This window comes from Filicampus tigris, chromosome 1 (genome assembly GCF_054856515.1).
Source record: "Filicampus tigris isolate MCC_2025a chromosome 1, RoL_Ftig_1.0, whole genome shotgun sequence".
Taxonomy (NCBI): domain Eukaryota; kingdom Metazoa; phylum Chordata; class Actinopteri; order Syngnathiformes; family Syngnathidae; genus Filicampus; species Filicampus tigris.
Genome location: NC_141217.1, coordinates 5,807,349 through 5,826,186, shown reverse-complemented (window position 1 = coordinate 5,826,186; position 18,838 = coordinate 5,807,349). Strand labels below are relative to the sequence as shown.

At 41.4% G+C, this 18,838-nt stretch overlaps 2 protein-coding genes across 2 annotated transcripts; both read right to left on the bottom strand.

The window, feature by feature from the left end:
* Positions 1–3: 3 nt before the first annotated feature.
* eps8l3b (EPS8 signaling adaptor L3b) lies at positions 4–13,126 on the bottom strand. The gene is made up of 19 exons (XM_086048991.1): positions 12,988–13,126; positions 12,374–12,475; positions 10,927–11,048; positions 10,071–10,135; positions 9,831–9,989; positions 9,465–9,614; positions 8,888–8,973; positions 8,685–8,812; positions 8,467–8,562; positions 4,849–4,967; positions 3,675–3,810; positions 3,171–3,241; positions 3,013–3,087; positions 1,814–1,959; positions 1,190–1,445; positions 782–895; positions 614–702; positions 393–525; positions 4–318 (listed from the first exon to the last, which is right to left on the bottom strand). Exons 2-19 carry the CDS (start codon positions 12,409–12,411, stop codon positions 277–279), a joined length of 2,025 nt encoding a protein of 674 aa, XP_085905117.1. The 5' UTR covers positions 12,412–12,475; positions 12,988–13,126; the 3' UTR covers positions 4–276.
* A 209-nt stretch (positions 13,127–13,335) lies between these two features.
* atp5pb (ATP synthase peripheral stalk-membrane subunit b) lies at positions 13,336–18,214 on the bottom strand. The gene is made up of 7 exons (XM_086048983.1): positions 18,050–18,214; positions 17,075–17,111; positions 16,815–16,960; positions 16,047–16,210; positions 15,536–15,661; positions 13,989–14,168; positions 13,336–13,591 (listed from the first exon to the last, which is right to left on the bottom strand). The coding sequence occupies exons 1-7, from the start codon at positions 18,075–18,077 to the stop codon at positions 13,514–13,516; spliced, it is 759 nt and encodes a 252-aa protein (XP_085905109.1). The 5' UTR covers positions 18,078–18,214; the 3' UTR covers positions 13,336–13,513.
* Between the last annotated feature and the right edge of the window lie 624 nt (positions 18,215–18,838).

Genomic DNA, 18,838 nt, shown 5'->3' with positions numbered 1-18,838 from the left:
GTTTGCAACTTTATTGACTTCTGTCTTGGAATAAATTACATGGTGTCCATAAATTAATTCGGCAACATTTTTTTTCCACAAACTAAGTCTTTTAAAATATTTCTGATCAACTTGTTTTTTTTTTTCTTCATAAATGTGTAATTGGATTAATGCATACACCATCAAAAAAAAAAAAGGCTATAGGTTTCATAACACAAAAAGATTAGACTAATTCAGATGGGATGCTGATCAGTGGATGAAAATTAAGGTGGGCAGGGGGGGAATGGTGGTTGGTCATTAGTAGGGGATATCATACGGGCCTGATGGTTCACTGGCAAGCTGCAGTGAAAAGAAAGTAAGTTTAGAGTCAAGTAAGTGTGTGTTTGTGTAGATTTGTATGTAGGCACACTTACTGCAATAGCTGATTTAATAGCCTGAAGTTGGAAGAAGACTTTGGCTCCTTCTTCTGGACACACAGTCCTCATCTCATTCTTGCCCATCTGCAGCAGCATTTTACCAGTCAGCACCCCGAGGCTGGCCACGGTTCTGCACCATACAAAAGCGCGTCATCATCATCATCATCATCATGCGCGGGAAACACAACAAAGACCTCCGTCTGAACCATTTTGCTCACATTTTGGAGAAGCCTTTGTACTGCAGCCATGCTCTGACCTCTGCAGGTGAGGAGATCACGTCAAGACTTGGGGGACCATGAGGTGGGCGCTGTGCCAAGATGAGTAACAGTGAATGAATCCACATGCTAATTATGCAATCATTCCTCAACACAGTAACATGAGTGTACCATTTCCTCCGCAGGCAAGCCGCTCCTCACAGGCTCCAGAACATTCTGAGGAACGTTGCCTTCCATCGAACGGTTGTTACGCACAAGCCACCATTGCTTGGACCTTTGAACCACCTTTTCAAAGAGCATAAAGTTAACTGAATCAGGTGTTCTCAAACATGTCGGGTACAGGAACCCTTGATGTGATCTCTCACAATCGTATCAGAGTTAGGCAAGGAGGAGTAGCTAACGTTTGCCTTTTTGGCAAATTGGCCACCTCACCATGTACGCATAGGTACACTTTTAAAATATGACATCATTCGTTGCAAAATCCTTGAATCCAAATTCGAAAAACCAACGTTTGAGAATCACTGAGCAAAATAATACCAACATCTGTTTCTATGCCAACCACAGTTAACATCATCTCACCTCAACCACTTCACCCTTCATAACAGTGAGCTCTCTGTTGTTGCGAGCCATGAAGTCATAAACGACCCGCATGTGGCCGCGACCTTCCTTGGCGTTGCCGTCGGGTCGTCCCGCTGGTAAGCGCTGGCTGCTGCTCCTGCTCACTTGGCCGTTCTGATGAGGGGGTTGGGCGGGCTTGTGCGGCGGGGCAGGCGGCCGCCAGCCGTCGTAGAACTCTGGGATGTAAGGCGGGACGTCATCATCGGGCCATCGAGACCTACGAGGAAGACATGATAGAGTGCGGGTTTAGAGCAGCAACGAGGACAGCATCCGAACACAAGAGTAATAATATCATCCGTGTGACATTAAACAAGAGTGCTGGTGTCAACACTTGAATGGAGCAAGCTCATTTGTTTGTTATTCTGTTTCCATGACATCCATTTCATCACCTCCAGTTGATGTTGGAAGTGAACCACAATATTTTCCACTTGTCATGCAAACCTGACGTCACTGCTTCAACTTTCCCCTCCCATATCAGCAGTCCACACCCGCCGTCAGGGTGTGTCCTGGGATATCGTATCTCGAAGGTGGACTGTTAGGAAAGCAGTTGAGACACATGAAAGGATAAAAATGCTGTGTTGCTACCTGGGAATGTTCCAGCTGTCTCCCAGAGACCTCCAGAGATGGTCCTCCTCCGGGCTGACCACCTGCCTGAGCAGCCGAAGGGACGCCTCCGTCAGCAGGGGGGAGAGCACGGTCGGGGGCAGGTGGGCGTGGTAGTGAGGCAGGATCTGTGCAGGAAATGAAAGGAATCTTTCTTGCAGTGGGAATAATACTGTATTCTTCATCTGAATAAAATTGCTTCAAGGGAAGTCAAGTCCCAAATTTTCTTGACAATAATAAGTTCTGTAGCCTGTATATGTGACCCCACTAGGCTAAACACAGTAATCTGATTAAAATTGCATTCTAGCTGTTGTGAAATGCGCTATACAAATAAAATTGTATTGTATTGTATTGTGTAATATCAATCATAGCGGGCGGCCATTTTGTAGTTTGCTGTCAACTGAAAATGACATCACAGTGCCAAAGGGCCCATGAAACAACCACATCGCGGGTCACCTGTTTTCTGGGTTTGGTCATGTGACGATTGCCTTAGGCACAGTGATGTCATTTTCAGTCGACAGCAAGTGGGAAAATGGCTGTCCCCTGAAATGGATAAAAATGGGTGAATTTCCCTGCTTAATTCATCGTCTACAAACGCAAGATTAATCAGAATGCTGTGTTTAGACTTGTGGGGGTGTATAGGACATACTATATTAAAGTACATTTCTGAATTGACTTCCGCTTTAAGTAGCTTTTTCAAGTATCAGTACTTGAGTATTTATTTTTCTGAAGGCTTTTTTTTAATTTACTCTCGATATTTAGAAACAGATATCTACAAGAAGGGCGGATTTTTTTTTTTTTTTCAGTTTTTATCATTAGTTATTTTAGCAATTTTGTTAACTCAGTTTATGTTAGCAAAGCTATGTAAACATTGTTTTGATAGCAAATATATCAAAAAAAAGTGTAAGTCGGTCGAAGTCGCTAGAGGGAAACGCTAACGGAAGCCCGTTTGAAACGACAGGCGGGCCGGCCAATAGGCGATTACTATTTGGTCGGACAAAAAGGCGGATAGACGGACGGCGGATTTTTAGTAAAATGCCCAGCTCCGGATTTCAGAGTGTACTTTTTATTTCAGTACTTCTAACTTTGCCAGAGTCATGTTTAACTAACATATTTCTACTTAAGGCGAATGATGAGTGAAGAGATGTACATATTCTGATGTATTACGATGATTGACTCACTGTCGCTAAACTGCTGAAGAAGAAGTGGATGTAGTCAGAGGCGCTGGTGTTGACCAGTGAGCCATCCAGCAGGCCCTGTTGAAACAGCGCACGTTTGCAGTCACACACACGCACGTGTTGTCTGTGCAGTGCAGTCAGGGGGAAATCTGCTTACTTACCAATAGGTTGAATCCGTATTTGATTTTCTGAAGACAGGAGATAAATTCCTGAGGAGGGGGCAGACGAGCAGCTGGAGGCAAAGAAACAGGTCAAGTTGAATGCGGGGTCCGTCTTATGCGTCATGAAAACCAGGGGCGGAGCCATGGGTGGGCCTGGGTGTGCACAGGCCCAACCAGATCGACAGGCTGCCCACTCAGTGAGATTCATGAAAAAAAATGTACTTTAAAATTTTTAGGAAATGATTATTCAATTATTTTTGAATTTGTGTTTTGTTGTGTTTTTTTTTATTGAATATTAAGAATGGCATAATTGTGGTTGTCTAAGGCTGATCTGAACTTCATATTATTCAGTTTGTCATTTTATTTGAATATACGAAGTGTCGGGACAGGAAGATTGTGCTCAGTGAGGGACAGATTTAGGCCCACCCTGATTTTTCCAGGCCCACCCATTAGTCACGTTCTGGCTCCGCCCCTGATGACAACTGAGAGGGAATCAGACTTTACCTGGGCTGATAGGGTTCTTTTTGACAAACATGCCTTTCTTTTTGCTTTTGTCGACCTGCGGGGGGGTCGCAGTCGTCGCAGTGAGCACCTTGCCCATGAAGGTCTCCAGATCATTCAAAATGTGGTTTAAAATCTCCTGCGGGAACGGAACACAAGCCAGTGAAATTCTTGCACAGCTGCGAGAGGTGTGACATGTACACCTGTGCTCAAAAGTTGACATATAGTCATCATGGGCATGGATGACATATTTAGTGACTGATTGGACGACACTATCTTAAATCATAACAGTACAGTAGTTGCTTTTGGGATTTTGCTGATTGGATGCTTTACACCAGCTGACTGCATGGGTCCAGCCCACATAGATCATGTGACTTTCTTGTATAAAAGCAGTTCCATGCTAGTCCACTCAAGCTTGCTCTGATGAAGGCCTACCAAGGCTGAAACGCGTAGGCATTTTTCTCCAATTGGCCATGTTAAAATAGAGGCCTTTTCATTGAAAATACTTTGAGTGCCTCAGTTTCCATTTTTAACTGCATTTAGTCTGGATCCACACAGGGTTAACATTACACACAACACAGGCTCGAATTTGGTGGCACATCTGCCTCACAGTTTTAAGATTTGGGTTTCGAATCTTGGCTAAGGCCTTCCTGTGCGCCTTTGCACGTGTACCTCTGTGGATTTTTTTTATAGCACAATAGACAAGGAAACAATTCCAAAATGAACAGAAGCGTGTTGCAGCACAAAACACGTCACAGAGTCAATACTGTACATGAACTCATCAAAAATGTCCAATATGGCAGCGTACAGGGTATGTCATTATTTTGATTCTTAATGGGATAGCTATTTTTCAGGGAATTAGATGGCATTGGTATTTGCACTATTAATATTCACACACGCCTACTAGAATGAAGGAAAATGACTTTTGAGTCATGTATTGCTTTAACCGTCTAGCCGGTACCCATAAAGAAAGAATGGAATTTTCACTCGTGGAGGCAGCACTTCATCACCAAGCTGCTGAATTAGTCACTTGTTCATTAGTGTCCAGACCTGTGGATGCAGCAGACACATCGCCAAACACAAACACCCCACACACAACTATGGCAAGTTGATGCCCATGGTAACTATATGTAAACTTGTGACCACAACAGCATCTGCTTCTCATGGCAACTCTGACCGTGTTCCTCTCAACGTCTGTCAGCTCGGCAACATGTGGAGGGCCGCGGGGTCCACCAAGATCACGCTGGTGCTCGGCTTCTTCTTGTGGGGCGTAAAAATGAGGGGAAGGAGGAATATCTAGGAATTGAGATTTTTTTTTTTTAATGATATCATAATCATACACAGCCTGGAAACGACATTAAAGGTGAAGTCAACCCAAAAATGTACTTCACAATAATATCAATCAATCACATTTCAATCACATTTTATTTATATAGCACTTTTCATACATAAAAATGCAACTCAAAGTGCTTTAAAACATTCAAAGCAAAACATAGAATTATCTTCAATCAAAAGAAAAGATAAATTATTTAAAAGTTGTTGAAAGCCAAACTAAAAAGGTGTGTCTTGAGCTTCCTCTTAAAAATATCAACAGTCTCTGCAGACCTGACATCCTCTGGCAGGCTATTCCAAAGGTGAGGACCAAAATGGCTGAATGCAGCCTCGCCATGCATTTTGGTCCTCACCCTTGGAATAAATAAAAGGCCGGCGCCAGAGGACCCCAGGATCCGCGAGGGCTGGTATGATAAAAGCAAATCAGATAAATAAGATGGCCCAAGACCATTAACACATTTATAAACTAATAAAAGTACTTTAAAATCGATCCTGAAACACACAGGGAGCCAATGCAGCAATTTCAAAACTGGCGTAATGTGCTCCCGCCCTCTGGTTCTCGTCAGCACCCGAGCGGCTGAATTCTGCAGTAGTTGCAGTGGTGAAATGCTCTTTTTCGGGAGGCCAGAGAGCAGGGCATTACAGTAATCTAAACGACAGGAAATAAAGGCATGCATCAGCACTTCCGTGTTAGCCTGAGAGAGAAACGGGCGGACTCTGGCGATATTCTTAAGGTGATAAAAACCAATCTTGGTTACATTTTTAATATGAGGAATAAAACTGAGCTCAGAGTCAAAAATGACGCCAAGGTTCTTCACACAGTGTGAGGGATTAAAAATGTGTAGTTTTGGTAAAAGCTTCTCTCTCTGACCTTCGGGACCGATAACTAAGACCTCAGTCTTGTCCTCATTGAGCTGTAGGAAATTATCTGCCATCCATGACTTGATATCTAAAATGCAATTTAAAAGGGTATCAATGGGTCCTGTGTCATCAGGAGACACGGCAATATACAGCTGCGTGTCATCAGCATAGCTGTGAAAGCTGATGCCGTGTCCCCTGATGACATCCCCGAGGGGAAGCATATAAAGATTAAAAAGTAAGGGGCCTAAAATCGAACCTTGAGGAACCCCACATTTAATTTCATGAGTTTTAGAGGAACAAGTATCCATACTTACAAAGAAATATCGGTCTGTGAGATAGGAATAAAACCAGTCAAAAACAGTACCAGAGATGCCCACTAGATTTTTAAGTCTATTTAATAAAATTTGGTGATCTACTGTATCAAAAGCAGCGCTTAGATCCAGTAGCACCAAGACTGTGAGTTTTCTCACGTCTGCAGTGCACCTAATATCATTTAAGATCCTTAAAAGAGCAGTCTCCGTACTGTGGTTCATCCTAAAACCAGATTGATATTTCTCCAAAATATTATTTGTATTTAAAAAATGATTCAACTGGATGAAAACCAGTTTTTCTAAAATCTTACTTAAAAACGGTAAGTTGGATACGGGTCTGTAGTTATTAAAAACGCTCGGGTCAGAACCGCTCTTCTTCAGAAGGGGCTTCACCACCGCCGTTTTAAAGGCAGCTGGGAAGACGCCTGTCTGAAGAGAGCAATTGACTATATTTAAAATTTGTTCTTCAAAAAATCCATAAAATGTCTTAAAAAGAAATGTGGGAATTGGATCCAAAAGGCAGGTTGTTGGGTTTACCTGGGAGAAAACTCGAACAAGTGTCCTTGCATCAACCAGGGCAAAACTTTCCAGTGTTTCCTCATGTAAATATGATTGTCCGGGTTTATTAAAACTTGTGTTTTGACGGGCTAAAAGACTGGATCTTATGTCATCGATTTTACTTCTGAAGTGGTCTGCAAAGTCCTCACAGAGAGCATCTGTTGGTCTCTGTGGGGACTTATTAAAATCAGAACTAGTTAAAAGTTCAAAGGTGGAGAAGAGAACCCTGGGGTTGTTTTTATTGACTGTAATGAGGTTTGAGAAATAGGAAGATCTTGCCAGTTTTACTGTTTTATTGTAAGATTTCAGTTGTTCGCATAAAATTTCATAGTGTACTGTAAGTTTACTTTTTCTCCACCTCCTCTCTGCACTCCTGCATTTTCTCTTTGATATTTTGATAGCATTGTTTCTCCACGGGGGTACAGTCTTTGTTTTTGTTGTTTTAATTAAAAGTGGAGCTACTGAATCTAATGATGATTTAAGATGTAGGTTAAAATTGTCAACAATAAGATCACAGGGTGCAGGTAAAATGTCAGCAGGAGTGTTTTTTAAGATCTCGATAAAATTTGCTGCCACCTCAGAAGATAGGTAGCGTTTCTTCACTGTTCTGACCGGGACTGCTAGATGGTTAAAACTGGCGATGTTAAAATAGACACAGTAGTGGTCTGACACTGCCAAGTCAACAACAGAGGACACACCAGCAGACAAGCCATAGGTTATAACCAAATCCAGGGTGTGTCCTCTGTTGTTCTATGCACCTCCACTAGTCTAATCACAAGTTTTCTCCAGTACTTTGTAATTCACTGAGTATTTATTTTTTACTTTTATCCGTTACATTTTAACACCAGTATCTGTACTTTTTACTCGATTACTTATGTTTGACATGATGCATGACAATTAAAAATAAATTACACCAATGTCGGTGGCTCCGCCAATCATATGAAGGGTTACACTCAGTCCCGGACTTCACAGATTGTGATTGGCTCTATCTTAGGCAAAAAGACGCTATGATACCCGCTACAGAAGATCATTTAATTGGAAAGTAAGGAGAAGTAAAATAATCGACGACGTGGAGTGTGTTGTCGTAGGATTCTTGGCGAATGCATTGTGTCCTGTGTAAACATAAAGTCCACAAGCTTGCCGCCTTCAAGAATTCCCCGTCCAATCTGAGAAAACACGTCGACGTAAAGCTAAATCATGACCCTTTCGTTAGCTTCGTTAGCTAATGATGTTAGTTTAGCATAGCATGCTCTATTAATGTGGTTGACCATTTGGTTCCATTTGTTTGCTCTCAGGAAGACGTTGGAAATTTTGAAGTTTGAGAACCCAAAAAAACAATCCAGTCAGTTTAAAGGCTGTGTTAAGTGATGATCTTTCAAATTATATGACGTGAGGAGGAAACATCTGGTAAAAATACTTTTTACTTTTACTCACGAAGTACATTTCAAAGCCTGTCCACTTTTACCTGAGTAATTATTTGAATGAGTACTTTTATACAAGTAATTGTACTATTATTCGAGTACAGAATGTTGTGAATGCACTATACAAATAAAATTGTATATTGTATAATCTATTGAATAAATGCTCAAAGAGCTTTCCATGCAAACACATACATACTGTATTGTGAAATTGATACGGTACCTCTATGACTGTGTCAATCAAAACTGAACATCTGCATTTTTATGAAATCAGAATTCAATTCGTGATGTGAATTGTCCTTGAAGTCTGCTTACCAGGTTCTCTGTGGCTCCACTGAGGGAGGGAGCGCTCCGACGGCGGCAGGATTCTCTCTCTCGGCGCAACACGAGGTGCAGCCCGGTGGGGACTTGCTGAAGCATGAAGGAGCAAAAGTGTCGTTGCAGAGAGCAACATTCCCGCTCAGCGGCCACAACATTAGGTACACTTACACTAGTGAGATGACTGCAAAAATTGCAAAAAGTGCAAAGTTTACCAGGTTCTCTGTCAGCCCACTGCGGGATAGGCCGCCCCAGCGGCAGCGGCGGGTTTCTTTCTTGCACAGCACGAGGGGCAGCCTGCTGGAAGCTCCCGGGACGTTGAAGGCCGGTGATGTTCTCACTCCTGCGAAACAGGAAGGAGTAAAACCAATATCATTTGCGCTTGCGCTTCCACTGTGTCTGGACGGGGCTCTCGTACCTGATGACTGGCTGCTCTCTGCGTGGTTCCACAGTACCGCTTCCCCTTTGGACAAACTTATCCAAGTCACTCTTGAGAAGGTCTGCCTGTTAAGAAATTTAAAAAAAAATGCTTTAGCTTATCATAAAAATCAAACTTTTGTTTTTGTTGTTTTTTTGCCCAGAAGGAACACCGTGTAAATGACATGTACTCCATGACACCAAACTTTTCGACAATGACATTAGATTTGAGCTGGGTGGTCATAGGGAGGAACTACTAGTTCTCTCTAATGACTTGGGAAAGAAAAGCTGCAGGACACAACAGAACATAAATCCTGAATCGTCATGATAGACCAAAGCTACAGAAAGTTGAAACAAAGTTCAACTCTTGAATTTTAGATTAGCAAGCGGAACAAGGTATAAGGTTGTATTCTTCACTAATATTGCGTTCATTCGTAGTTTTCAAGCTGTTCGATCATGACTGCACATAGTGCCTGGTGGTGCAAGGCTGCAAGTAAAGTGAGGTACCCGTCCGAAAATGTTTGGCCTGTTGACCGAGCCGAGGGACAACAACACGTCCTTGTCGGACGAGGACTCACCCCAGCCTCCTCACACTGGAAAATGAAGACCTGGGGGAAGCGCTTGCTACGTTCCCTGGCGGTGACCAACAGCAGGGAGTCGTAAGCACAGCTGTCCAACACAGCTTTGGTCTGCTGGATGTTGATCAGCGGCACAGCCTCCAGCTCTGCCTTTCAGCCGAGAAAGCGGGGGTGTATATCGTAAGTAGAAGAGCACTCTCATTTGCCATCTTTTTTTAAACAGTTCTTTCCATCATCCTGCCCCACCTTTGCTCTCAGTATTAAAGTATGATTAGCAAACAAGGTTTTTAATTACAAAGTTGTGGGTGCCCAAAGTCAACTGCGACTAACAAGCAATGTAGGAAATGGATGAATGGCGCTACTAACTTTGCTCTCCTTGTCAAGTAGCAAGAAGTAGCCTCCTTGCGCCTCCATGATCATCTCCTGAGGCCACAGGCGACCTTTGGCGTTCAGCCGCTTGAGCTTGGCCACGCAGTCGTCCGCAGTGGTCAGCTGCTGGCCATCCAGCTCGCAGGTGAGCAGGTGCTGCGTGGGGGTCAGAACGTGAGGCGGTGAGTTTGGGCGGAAGCAAAGAATCACGTTGGGGCGCAACGCCGTTGACTTTACCTCCACTCTGACGTTAAGGTTGTCCGGCTGCTTGCTCAGCACCTCCGAGTATTCCTTTCTCTGCACTTGATGCAAAATTTGGAAGTTACAAGATGCCCCAGTTTTAGGTATGGAAAACATTTATTCAATATCCTTGACAGCTAGCTTCAGGACCATGTTATGTTCTTTGTCCATGCTAAGACAATTCAGTGCACTAGTAAAATGACTGTCTTACTACTTTGTCCTTCATTTTTTTCCAATACTGATTTTCATTGCTGTATGAAATTTCTACTGACAAACTTTGGCATCCTAGTAGAACCACTACGATACTAGTAAAGCAAAACGGTGCACTAGTTGACATCAACACGCAACTAGTATTACAAATGAAACGCTTGATGTTAATTAGCAAAACTTTATAATGAGTTGAGTAGATCTAGTAGCATACAGGTTTCAACTAATAAAGTTTTGACTCACTAGTAACATGTAGCTTGTCCTACTAGTGTGCTGAATTGTCTTACTAGTGAGGTTATTAGTACATGAACTTTTCGCTGGATATCCTGTTGTAAATAAAGGCTTAATAGGTTTTCCTTTTTTTTTCAGTGAGGAGGACATTTCAGCACACTAGTATAGACACTAGGGCGCAAGCCCACAATGACAAAGGTTGTCCCTCTAGTGACAACAAAGCACATACTAGTACATGGACCTTAAGCTAAATAAAATTGTATTAGTGGTACGAAACAAAACGTTACTGTGAAGATGCAGTCATTCTAGTGGTGCACTGTCTTGTTTTACTAGTAACTTAGTAAGGATAATGTTCAATCCTATGAAGGATTTTGGAAAAATGTTCAAATGGTGTTTTGTCATGTAATCAACATACTGTATATGGATTTGGCACTCAGTCTGGACAAATTTCTCTGATGGCTCTGAGGTGAGGACCAGCTGGAATTGTCTTGTTGGAAAGCCCACCTCGACTGAGGGAACTCTTCCGGTGGGAAACCCCTGAAACACAATGTAAAGCGGAAGTCAACCCAAACATCTTTTTTTCAACAAGATGTTACCAGCAGGTTGAAACATGGCATTCTGATTAATTTTGCGTTTGTGGAATATAAGTTAAGCAGCAAAATGCACTTGTTTTTAGCCATCTCTGGGGGCGGCCATTTTGTCTTCTGTCGACTGAAAGTGACATCACAACTGCTCACAAAGACCAATCGCGGCTGACCTGTTTTCTGAATCTGAGCCGTGATTGGTCGTTGTGAGCAATTGTGATGTCATTTCAGTCGACAGAAGACAAAATGGCTGCCCCCAGAGATGGCTAAAAACGGGTGGATTAACACTTATTTCACAAACGCAATATTTATCAGAATGCCCTGTTTCAACTAGTGGTCTTACATAGAACATATTCTCGGAAAAAAATATGTTTGGGTTGACTTCCACTTTAAGGTCTTTTATTGAACACTATGTAGCCTACATGTGCAGCACATTGTTTCTGTGTGTGCGTGTTTTAAAGGAAAATGTGATTCCCAGAATACAATAAAGTAGTAGTACTGAAGCAAACACAAACAGTCCACCTTCTCCCTCCTATTTCCCAGAGCTGTCACACAAATATTTATAGGGCGCTAATGCTGAAATCCTAATACAACTATATTTTTCCCCCACCTACTTAATGGGAGCGCCCAAAGATATTCCATTGCGTTGTCACTGGCTGAGGCAACATTTCATCAAAAAAGCACTGAAATACACTGGTCATACCACATTTTAAAAACGTTTACTCCATTTTTTTTTCTGTTTCTGCACTATATCTTCTCGAAGTCACAGAAAATGAGGGCTTGTCCGCAAAGATCTTTAAAGGTTTGAAATTGAAAATTGAATACACTCGTCAATCCGTGTCGCGGTGTGGACATATGTACTAGTTATCAGAAGCTATTGCTGTAACACTGTTAGATAATCTGTGCTAACACTGCAGCTCTGCTTACCTAGTGACTTTGACATGATAGTGTCTTGGCCGCTGCTAGCCAAGCATATTGTGTTATTTGTGGAGAAACTCAAGTGTGGGGGTGGTTATGTTTAGCCTTACTGTTTCATAAGAGTGGGGCAGAAATGCTGAACGGATTGCAAACATTTTCATAAATAGGAAGATAACTCAGTCAGTTTTTAATCAATATTGAAAAGTTTAGAGGCGGGCAGGCACTCCAGACACAGAACTATTTACATACAAACATATAAAAAGCTATTTTTCCATTATGTTCCTACCCATCCTTCCTAAAAACGAAATCATGCAAATTAACACCAATGTGTTAATTTGTGAATCAAAATATGACACTGACCGTGGGGAGTAAGAAAAGGGACGAGAGTTTGTCAACATTTTCTATCTTCTTCTCTTTTGTGGTTTTCCAAGTAAATTCATAAACAGCACTCTCACGCCAAACCTGGAAAGAACCCATTTGATCATGTGTCAAGATATGATGTATTGTATTACATATCACATGTACACTTTAGAATAAACAGGCAGGTTAATTATAAACTCTTCGATGAATGGCTGTATTTACCTATCTGGACATGTTAAAACAAATAAAAGCAAATGTTTTTAATCCTGTTAATGAGTTACAAGATATACAGCCGAAGTTTCCCTCATGAACAATCTTACAAAATAAGCACGCGACTGTATAATGTATACATTTACTACATAAGGTCAACTGTTGTGACCCCTAATGGGACATGCCGAAAGGAAAAGAAGACGAGGTCACATCTACTTTGCTTAAACTTAAAAAAATAATCATCAATCAAATGATTGTGGCACAAGATAAATTATTATGAATCAAATACGTTTGTCCATTTCCTTTGGAGCCACAAATCTATGCGACACAAAAACGCTACATCAAAAGACGTCAGTAAGACTCATCGGAAATTTAAATGTTTGAAATCACTAGTAGTTTACTACCTGTCAGCTTTGCTCCAGCGGCATTATTCCATAGTAGGGAACGTGTCTTCCTCACACGGCGTAAACGCAAACTACTCCCATCACTTCCTGCTTAGATGTGTCGTGATCAAAGATCAGCAGGCTTGGCCCCTTGTCACAGGTTGAATGCTATTTGAAGTGTTCATTATGAGTCCAAAGGTTTCCAAACACTGGTGGTTTCCTTGCAAGGTACAACGGTTGCCAAGACTTCAGAAAACACTCATCATTGTATAATTACTTGGTCAAGTGTAAACTTTGTGTGGCTATGCCTGGAACAGGACATCCCCAAAAAACAAAACAAAACAAAAAAAAACAATCAGACCATTGAGGTTGAGTAAAGACAAGCATTTATTTGACTATCAGCTGATGTGGAAATACTGTACACACCCATAAGAGTGACAGAGACCGACTTTAAGGGGCAAATTGTTTATTCTGGAAAAGAAAAAAGTGCCCGTCTCGTTTTGGAACAATGAGTTGGAGGTTCAAGTGGCGCCAGAGACTTGACAGTTTAGACGACAGCTTTGGCCTGAGTGGCCTTGGCCAGAGCCTTCAGGTCTGTGATGCACTTGGCGATGCTTTCCTTCTCCTGGAAAGCAACCAACAAGCGCAGTTCAATACGACACGCGGCACATTTTCAGCACAGAACAATGTCAAAGGTGATTAGCATGATGAGAAAAGTGAAGCACTGCCACCAACACTATACTCTGTTACGTTCCTGTACCTCTTAACGTCTTCACGTCACATTGACAAAAATTTCAGTATTTCGAAGATGAGTAGGCGTTTGCGTCAAACTGAGAAACATTCCACTTTAAAGTTACTTTCTTGAAAACAAAAAAAATATTTCAAGTGTAGATATTTGAAACTTAAATTATGTTCAATGTAAGGCAAACTCAATCAGTGCTCAAATACTTTCCTGGTTCAGGCCTTGAGAAGAACACATAAAAAGCTGAAATTGGTGAGATTCCGATGAGAAGAAAGCTTACCTGCTGAGGCGTGATGCTGCTCACGACGTTCTTCTCCACCCAGTTGACCATGTGCTCTTGAGCCATGCGGCGCTGCAGATCCTGCAGGGCAACCTGGTAGTCCAGGCGCTTTTTCACCTCATTGGTCACCATGTGTAGCCTCTCCCTGTAGTTGGTCTCCAACAGCATGGCTACATTGTTCTGAGCGGAAAGGGACATTGTGACTGCACAGCCTTTGCTGGATGACCCAAGCTAAAACACATCTTGTGGTCAGGCTTACCTGAAAGAAACCGCCACATTTGATACATTGTTTTGGTGCAAATCCAATACTGCTTCGTGTGTTGGACCAATTGGAACTAGCACACGTCATATTTTGCCATAATGTGTATTTTCAGCCTTTAAGGCCGATACACCAAACTGACGTCGGAGGTCGTGAAGCGTCATGGCGTCTTTAAGCGCCGTCTGATCGGTGTAGTGGCCACAGTCGTAGTGTCGTAACCCGTCTGTAAGCGTCTTGGGGGCGTTTACGTATGTTGAATCGGCGTCACCAGTCGTGATATTTGGTCACTCTGATTGGCTGTTAGCTAGCAAAGTGACAAAGGCGGGAAAACAGTGAGCACGCCTCCGCTGCCTTAATCCTCTTACAAGTACAAGAGCGAGGGTTGACAATGTATTTCACAATACCGTGTCAAGAACGTGATGGTTTACTTTGCGTGGGAGTTCATCGTGTGCGAAGAATGGAGCTGAATGCATTGTTTACGTTGTTATAATCCGCCCCCGGGCAACAGCTTTCCGGTTGGAGTTTTCTAACCATGAGAAATGGTGACTACCGCCGCCGATGGTATGGAAGGGTATTACATCTTATGCATGCGCAGAAGGTACTTTAATGGTCAGCGTCGCTGTCTGTCGTTGCGGTGTGTTTTGCCAGCGTGGCGTGACGTGCCGGCAGCCAGCCGGACGCCACAGGGGGTAAGCGTTGGCCAGTGTCTTTTTAGTGTATCAGGGCCTTTAGATCCAACTCATCTCGACTTTTCCCAGATTCATTTCCTTGTGTGCGCTTTAGTCAAGTCAGGGCTATGAATTGTGTCTATGAAAACAACAGGACGAATGTGCATCACCATTTCTAAAAAAGAAACAATTGCAGTCACTTCTCTGTTAAAAGGAAACGTAGATTCTTCTTTCATCTACAACAGCTTCACACAAGGAATATGTTGGAATACTTGTTATAATTGTATTATTGTCAATATTTTGTGTCCTGTTGTATTGTTTTTTTTATGTTAAATGTTCTGTAAAGCTCTATATAAACAAAGTTTATTGCATTGTATAATTGATGGGCATTGTTGATTGGTGTAATTTCTGCTTATCGCCAGCAGAGGCTGCCAAAAAGTCTCAATGATGCAGTATAACAGTCCAATGAAGGCCAGGTTACAAACTAGAATGCAACAATTGCGCACATGAAGCCCTGCTCCCACATTTCAAATACATGCATGCTAGGTTTATCAAAATTATCCACAGTTGTGAATGGCTCTAATAATAATAGTCCACAAAGAGAAGAAATTCTAACATACCCTCTTCGCGTCAAAAAGCATCGATCGGCCCTCAACTCGCCACTGTTCCTTCGTCTCATCGCCGATGGCCTGAGTCAGGCTTGACATGGCTGAGTCTTTCACCTCCTGAGCTTTGGCCACTTTTTCCTAGAAACAACACAATTTTAGAAACCTAGATTAGTAACAAATCTGGGATGTTGGGTTTTCGGCTTTAGCAATGAGCCTAAAACAGACTCTATTCCTTACATGTAAACATAATTTGACCTTCTTTAAACTTTTGAATGTCCAACTATTCAAATTTTCAGTACTTTTTGCACTAATGAAACATTGATCAGTTGACCACGAGTATTCAAAAGTTTCTAAGTTGTACATTATTTCACCTATAAAGATTAAATTTTAGGTTCCTCCTGAATTTTCAGGACTTTTTGTGAGGAGTGTACTGCATGTACAAAGCTGCTGAAACTTTGCAGCTTACTTAAAATAGGAGGTCCCACATTTGCATGAAGAGATGCCATCCAAGACATACACCGACCTCATTGAGTTTGTCAGCAAAAGCTGCGACACTTGGGCCAAATTTCTTGACGCCATAGATGATGACGGCGCCAATGGAGGCAGCAGCAAACGTCTCGTGGTTGATGACGTAGATTTCCTTGGAGAGGAGGTAGAGGATGAGGCCGGTGCCCAGCATGTAGGGTCCTAGATGACAGGGGATGCTTTCATTGTCAGATAGCAACCTGCTGGGGGTGCAGCAGCATCTCTAAATTGAGTCAATTCCATTGTTCCTGGAGCAATGTGTTATCCATGATTTTTTAAATGTACTGTTTTACTCAAAACAAATGAAAATACCGTATTTATAGTGACATGAAAAACTATTAGCCCTCTCCTCAAATCACTTTTTTTTTTTTGCAGTTTCCCAGTTTGATCTTGTTCCCTCAATTACAGTAGACCCTCAATTTTTTTTTCAAAAAAACCCCAAACAAATTGAGCATTAAGACCTGCGGTTTAAACCTAGCCTTATTCACAATTTGTTTTCAGTATTTGTTTTACATTATTTCCCCCCGGATGTCATACATCTGGTTAGGAAGTGTGGAATCCCATGTGAGACACCCAGTAGCACTGATGAAAAATGGTGGTCCCCTCAGCATTTAAGTTGCTCATCCCTGCCATAGATAAGTGATCATCATAGTTATCAGTACTTTATTTAATGGTTCACTGCATTTCAATGTGTGTCAATTACAAGCACAGCAGTCCCTATCCCTCCACGGGTTCACTGTAATGCTTCCAGTTGAAGACAACTAACCCGTCACTCCAGTTTTGGGGTACAAGAGCTGGAAAAACTCCTCTGGGATGATGCCATGGCGGATTTTGCCTCCTTTCTCTGGCAGAGGGGGCACCGGAGCCAGATTCTGGGATGATGCATGCAGGGAGCGAGACACCTGAACCAGGCTACATGGGAAAGCAAAAAACACAAAACAAAATAAAAGTAAGTACAAGGGAAAACTATGACCAGTGCAAAATCATCTGCAATGGTTTATTGTGTTTGTTGTTTTAAGCACGCACCCAGCTCCGAGGGGGCCGCTGCCTTTCAGGGCATTAGCTGCAAACAAGACAAAATAAAATTAATATTGGATGGTTACTTTCTCCACGTCATTTTTTTTTCAATTCACCAAGCAACCCAATACGAAATGATCCCAAGACCTTCATGGTGGTATGGTTTACTTGTATGCCCTCCTCAAATTTATAACCCTTTGGACCTTCAAGACAAAAATGTACACTCACTAATAGAAAATTATCAGATAGTACATGTTCTAATGTCCGACATATATAAGGCCCCGACCAATTCATCAGATGCTCAATTTAATCGACCGATATTAGCACTTTCAAAAAACACCAAGAATCAGGAGATTTTTTTCTTATATAAATACCAAATATCGGAATCGGCATTGACCTAAAAAAGTCTATATCGGTCAGGCCTTATTAAGTATACGAGCTTAATCAGTACTTTGACTTGAACCAATCTTTTTTTTTTTACGTCATACTTTTGACACCTGAAGACATGCAAGGGCTATGAACAAATAAAACAAAAGAGCTAAATGTAGTAATGTTAAAAAAAGATGGCATACAATAAGATGCACAATATGATGAGTATGTGATTGTCATGGATACACATCGACCAAGTAAAGTAAGCAGTCCCCACGCTAGCTGTCAAGAAAGGTGACATCTACGGTAAAGCATTGAGCTATCACGCCACCTACTATGAATTCCAAGGCTACTGCGTCGTCTGCTGAAAAGCAAAGCAATTTATGCACCGCGAAGAGAATATCAAATAACTACCTCCCAAATATGTATGCCTTACGTTCAAAGTATTCAGAAGTCCTCCTCGCTTGGGACGTTAGCTAATACTAGCTTTTCACTCATTCAACGCGCGGCCTTCACTTTACCCTTCAGCTTTACCCACAATATGTGCTTTTCCTTTGTCGCGTCACGGCTAAGTTACTGTTCTGCGTTACCTTCAAAACCTTGACGCGTTCATACCTGAAACGATAACAAGCCTGGACAGCATGCTGATGAATGAAGAGCCAAGTTGTCCGCACACCGGGCACCGTGTTTCGGACTTTTCGTGCCCTTCTGCAAAGAGCAGCAACGATGTCGGACAAAACGAGAACTTCCGCCGATATCTCGCGAGATCATATGCTACCTACACTTACATACAATGACCACTATAGTGCTGTTTGCTATGGGGTTCCATTTGTTGACATTGTCAAGAGATTGAACCAAACGCCATTTGGGCGTTTACTACTTACTACACATTGCAAGTAGGTACGTGGAAAAATTTAAGAATGTATTTCCCAGATCAATACCTTGTGGCACAGCCTCGCCAAAATCACAGCCAAGTGTCAACTCAGTGTCAAGTGTCTCATTAAAGCTCAGATGACGGATGAAAATAAAATAAAACTGATATATATATATATATATATATATATATATATATATATATATACTGTATATATATATGTACTGTATATATATATATATATATATATATATATATATATATATATATATATATACTGTATATATATATATATATATATATATACTGTATATATATATATATATATACTGTATATATATATATATACTGTATATATATATATATATATACTGTATATATATATATATACTGTATATATATATATATATATACTGTATATATATATATATATATATATATATATATATATATATATATATATATATATATATATATATATATATATATATATATATATATATATATATATATATATATATATATATATA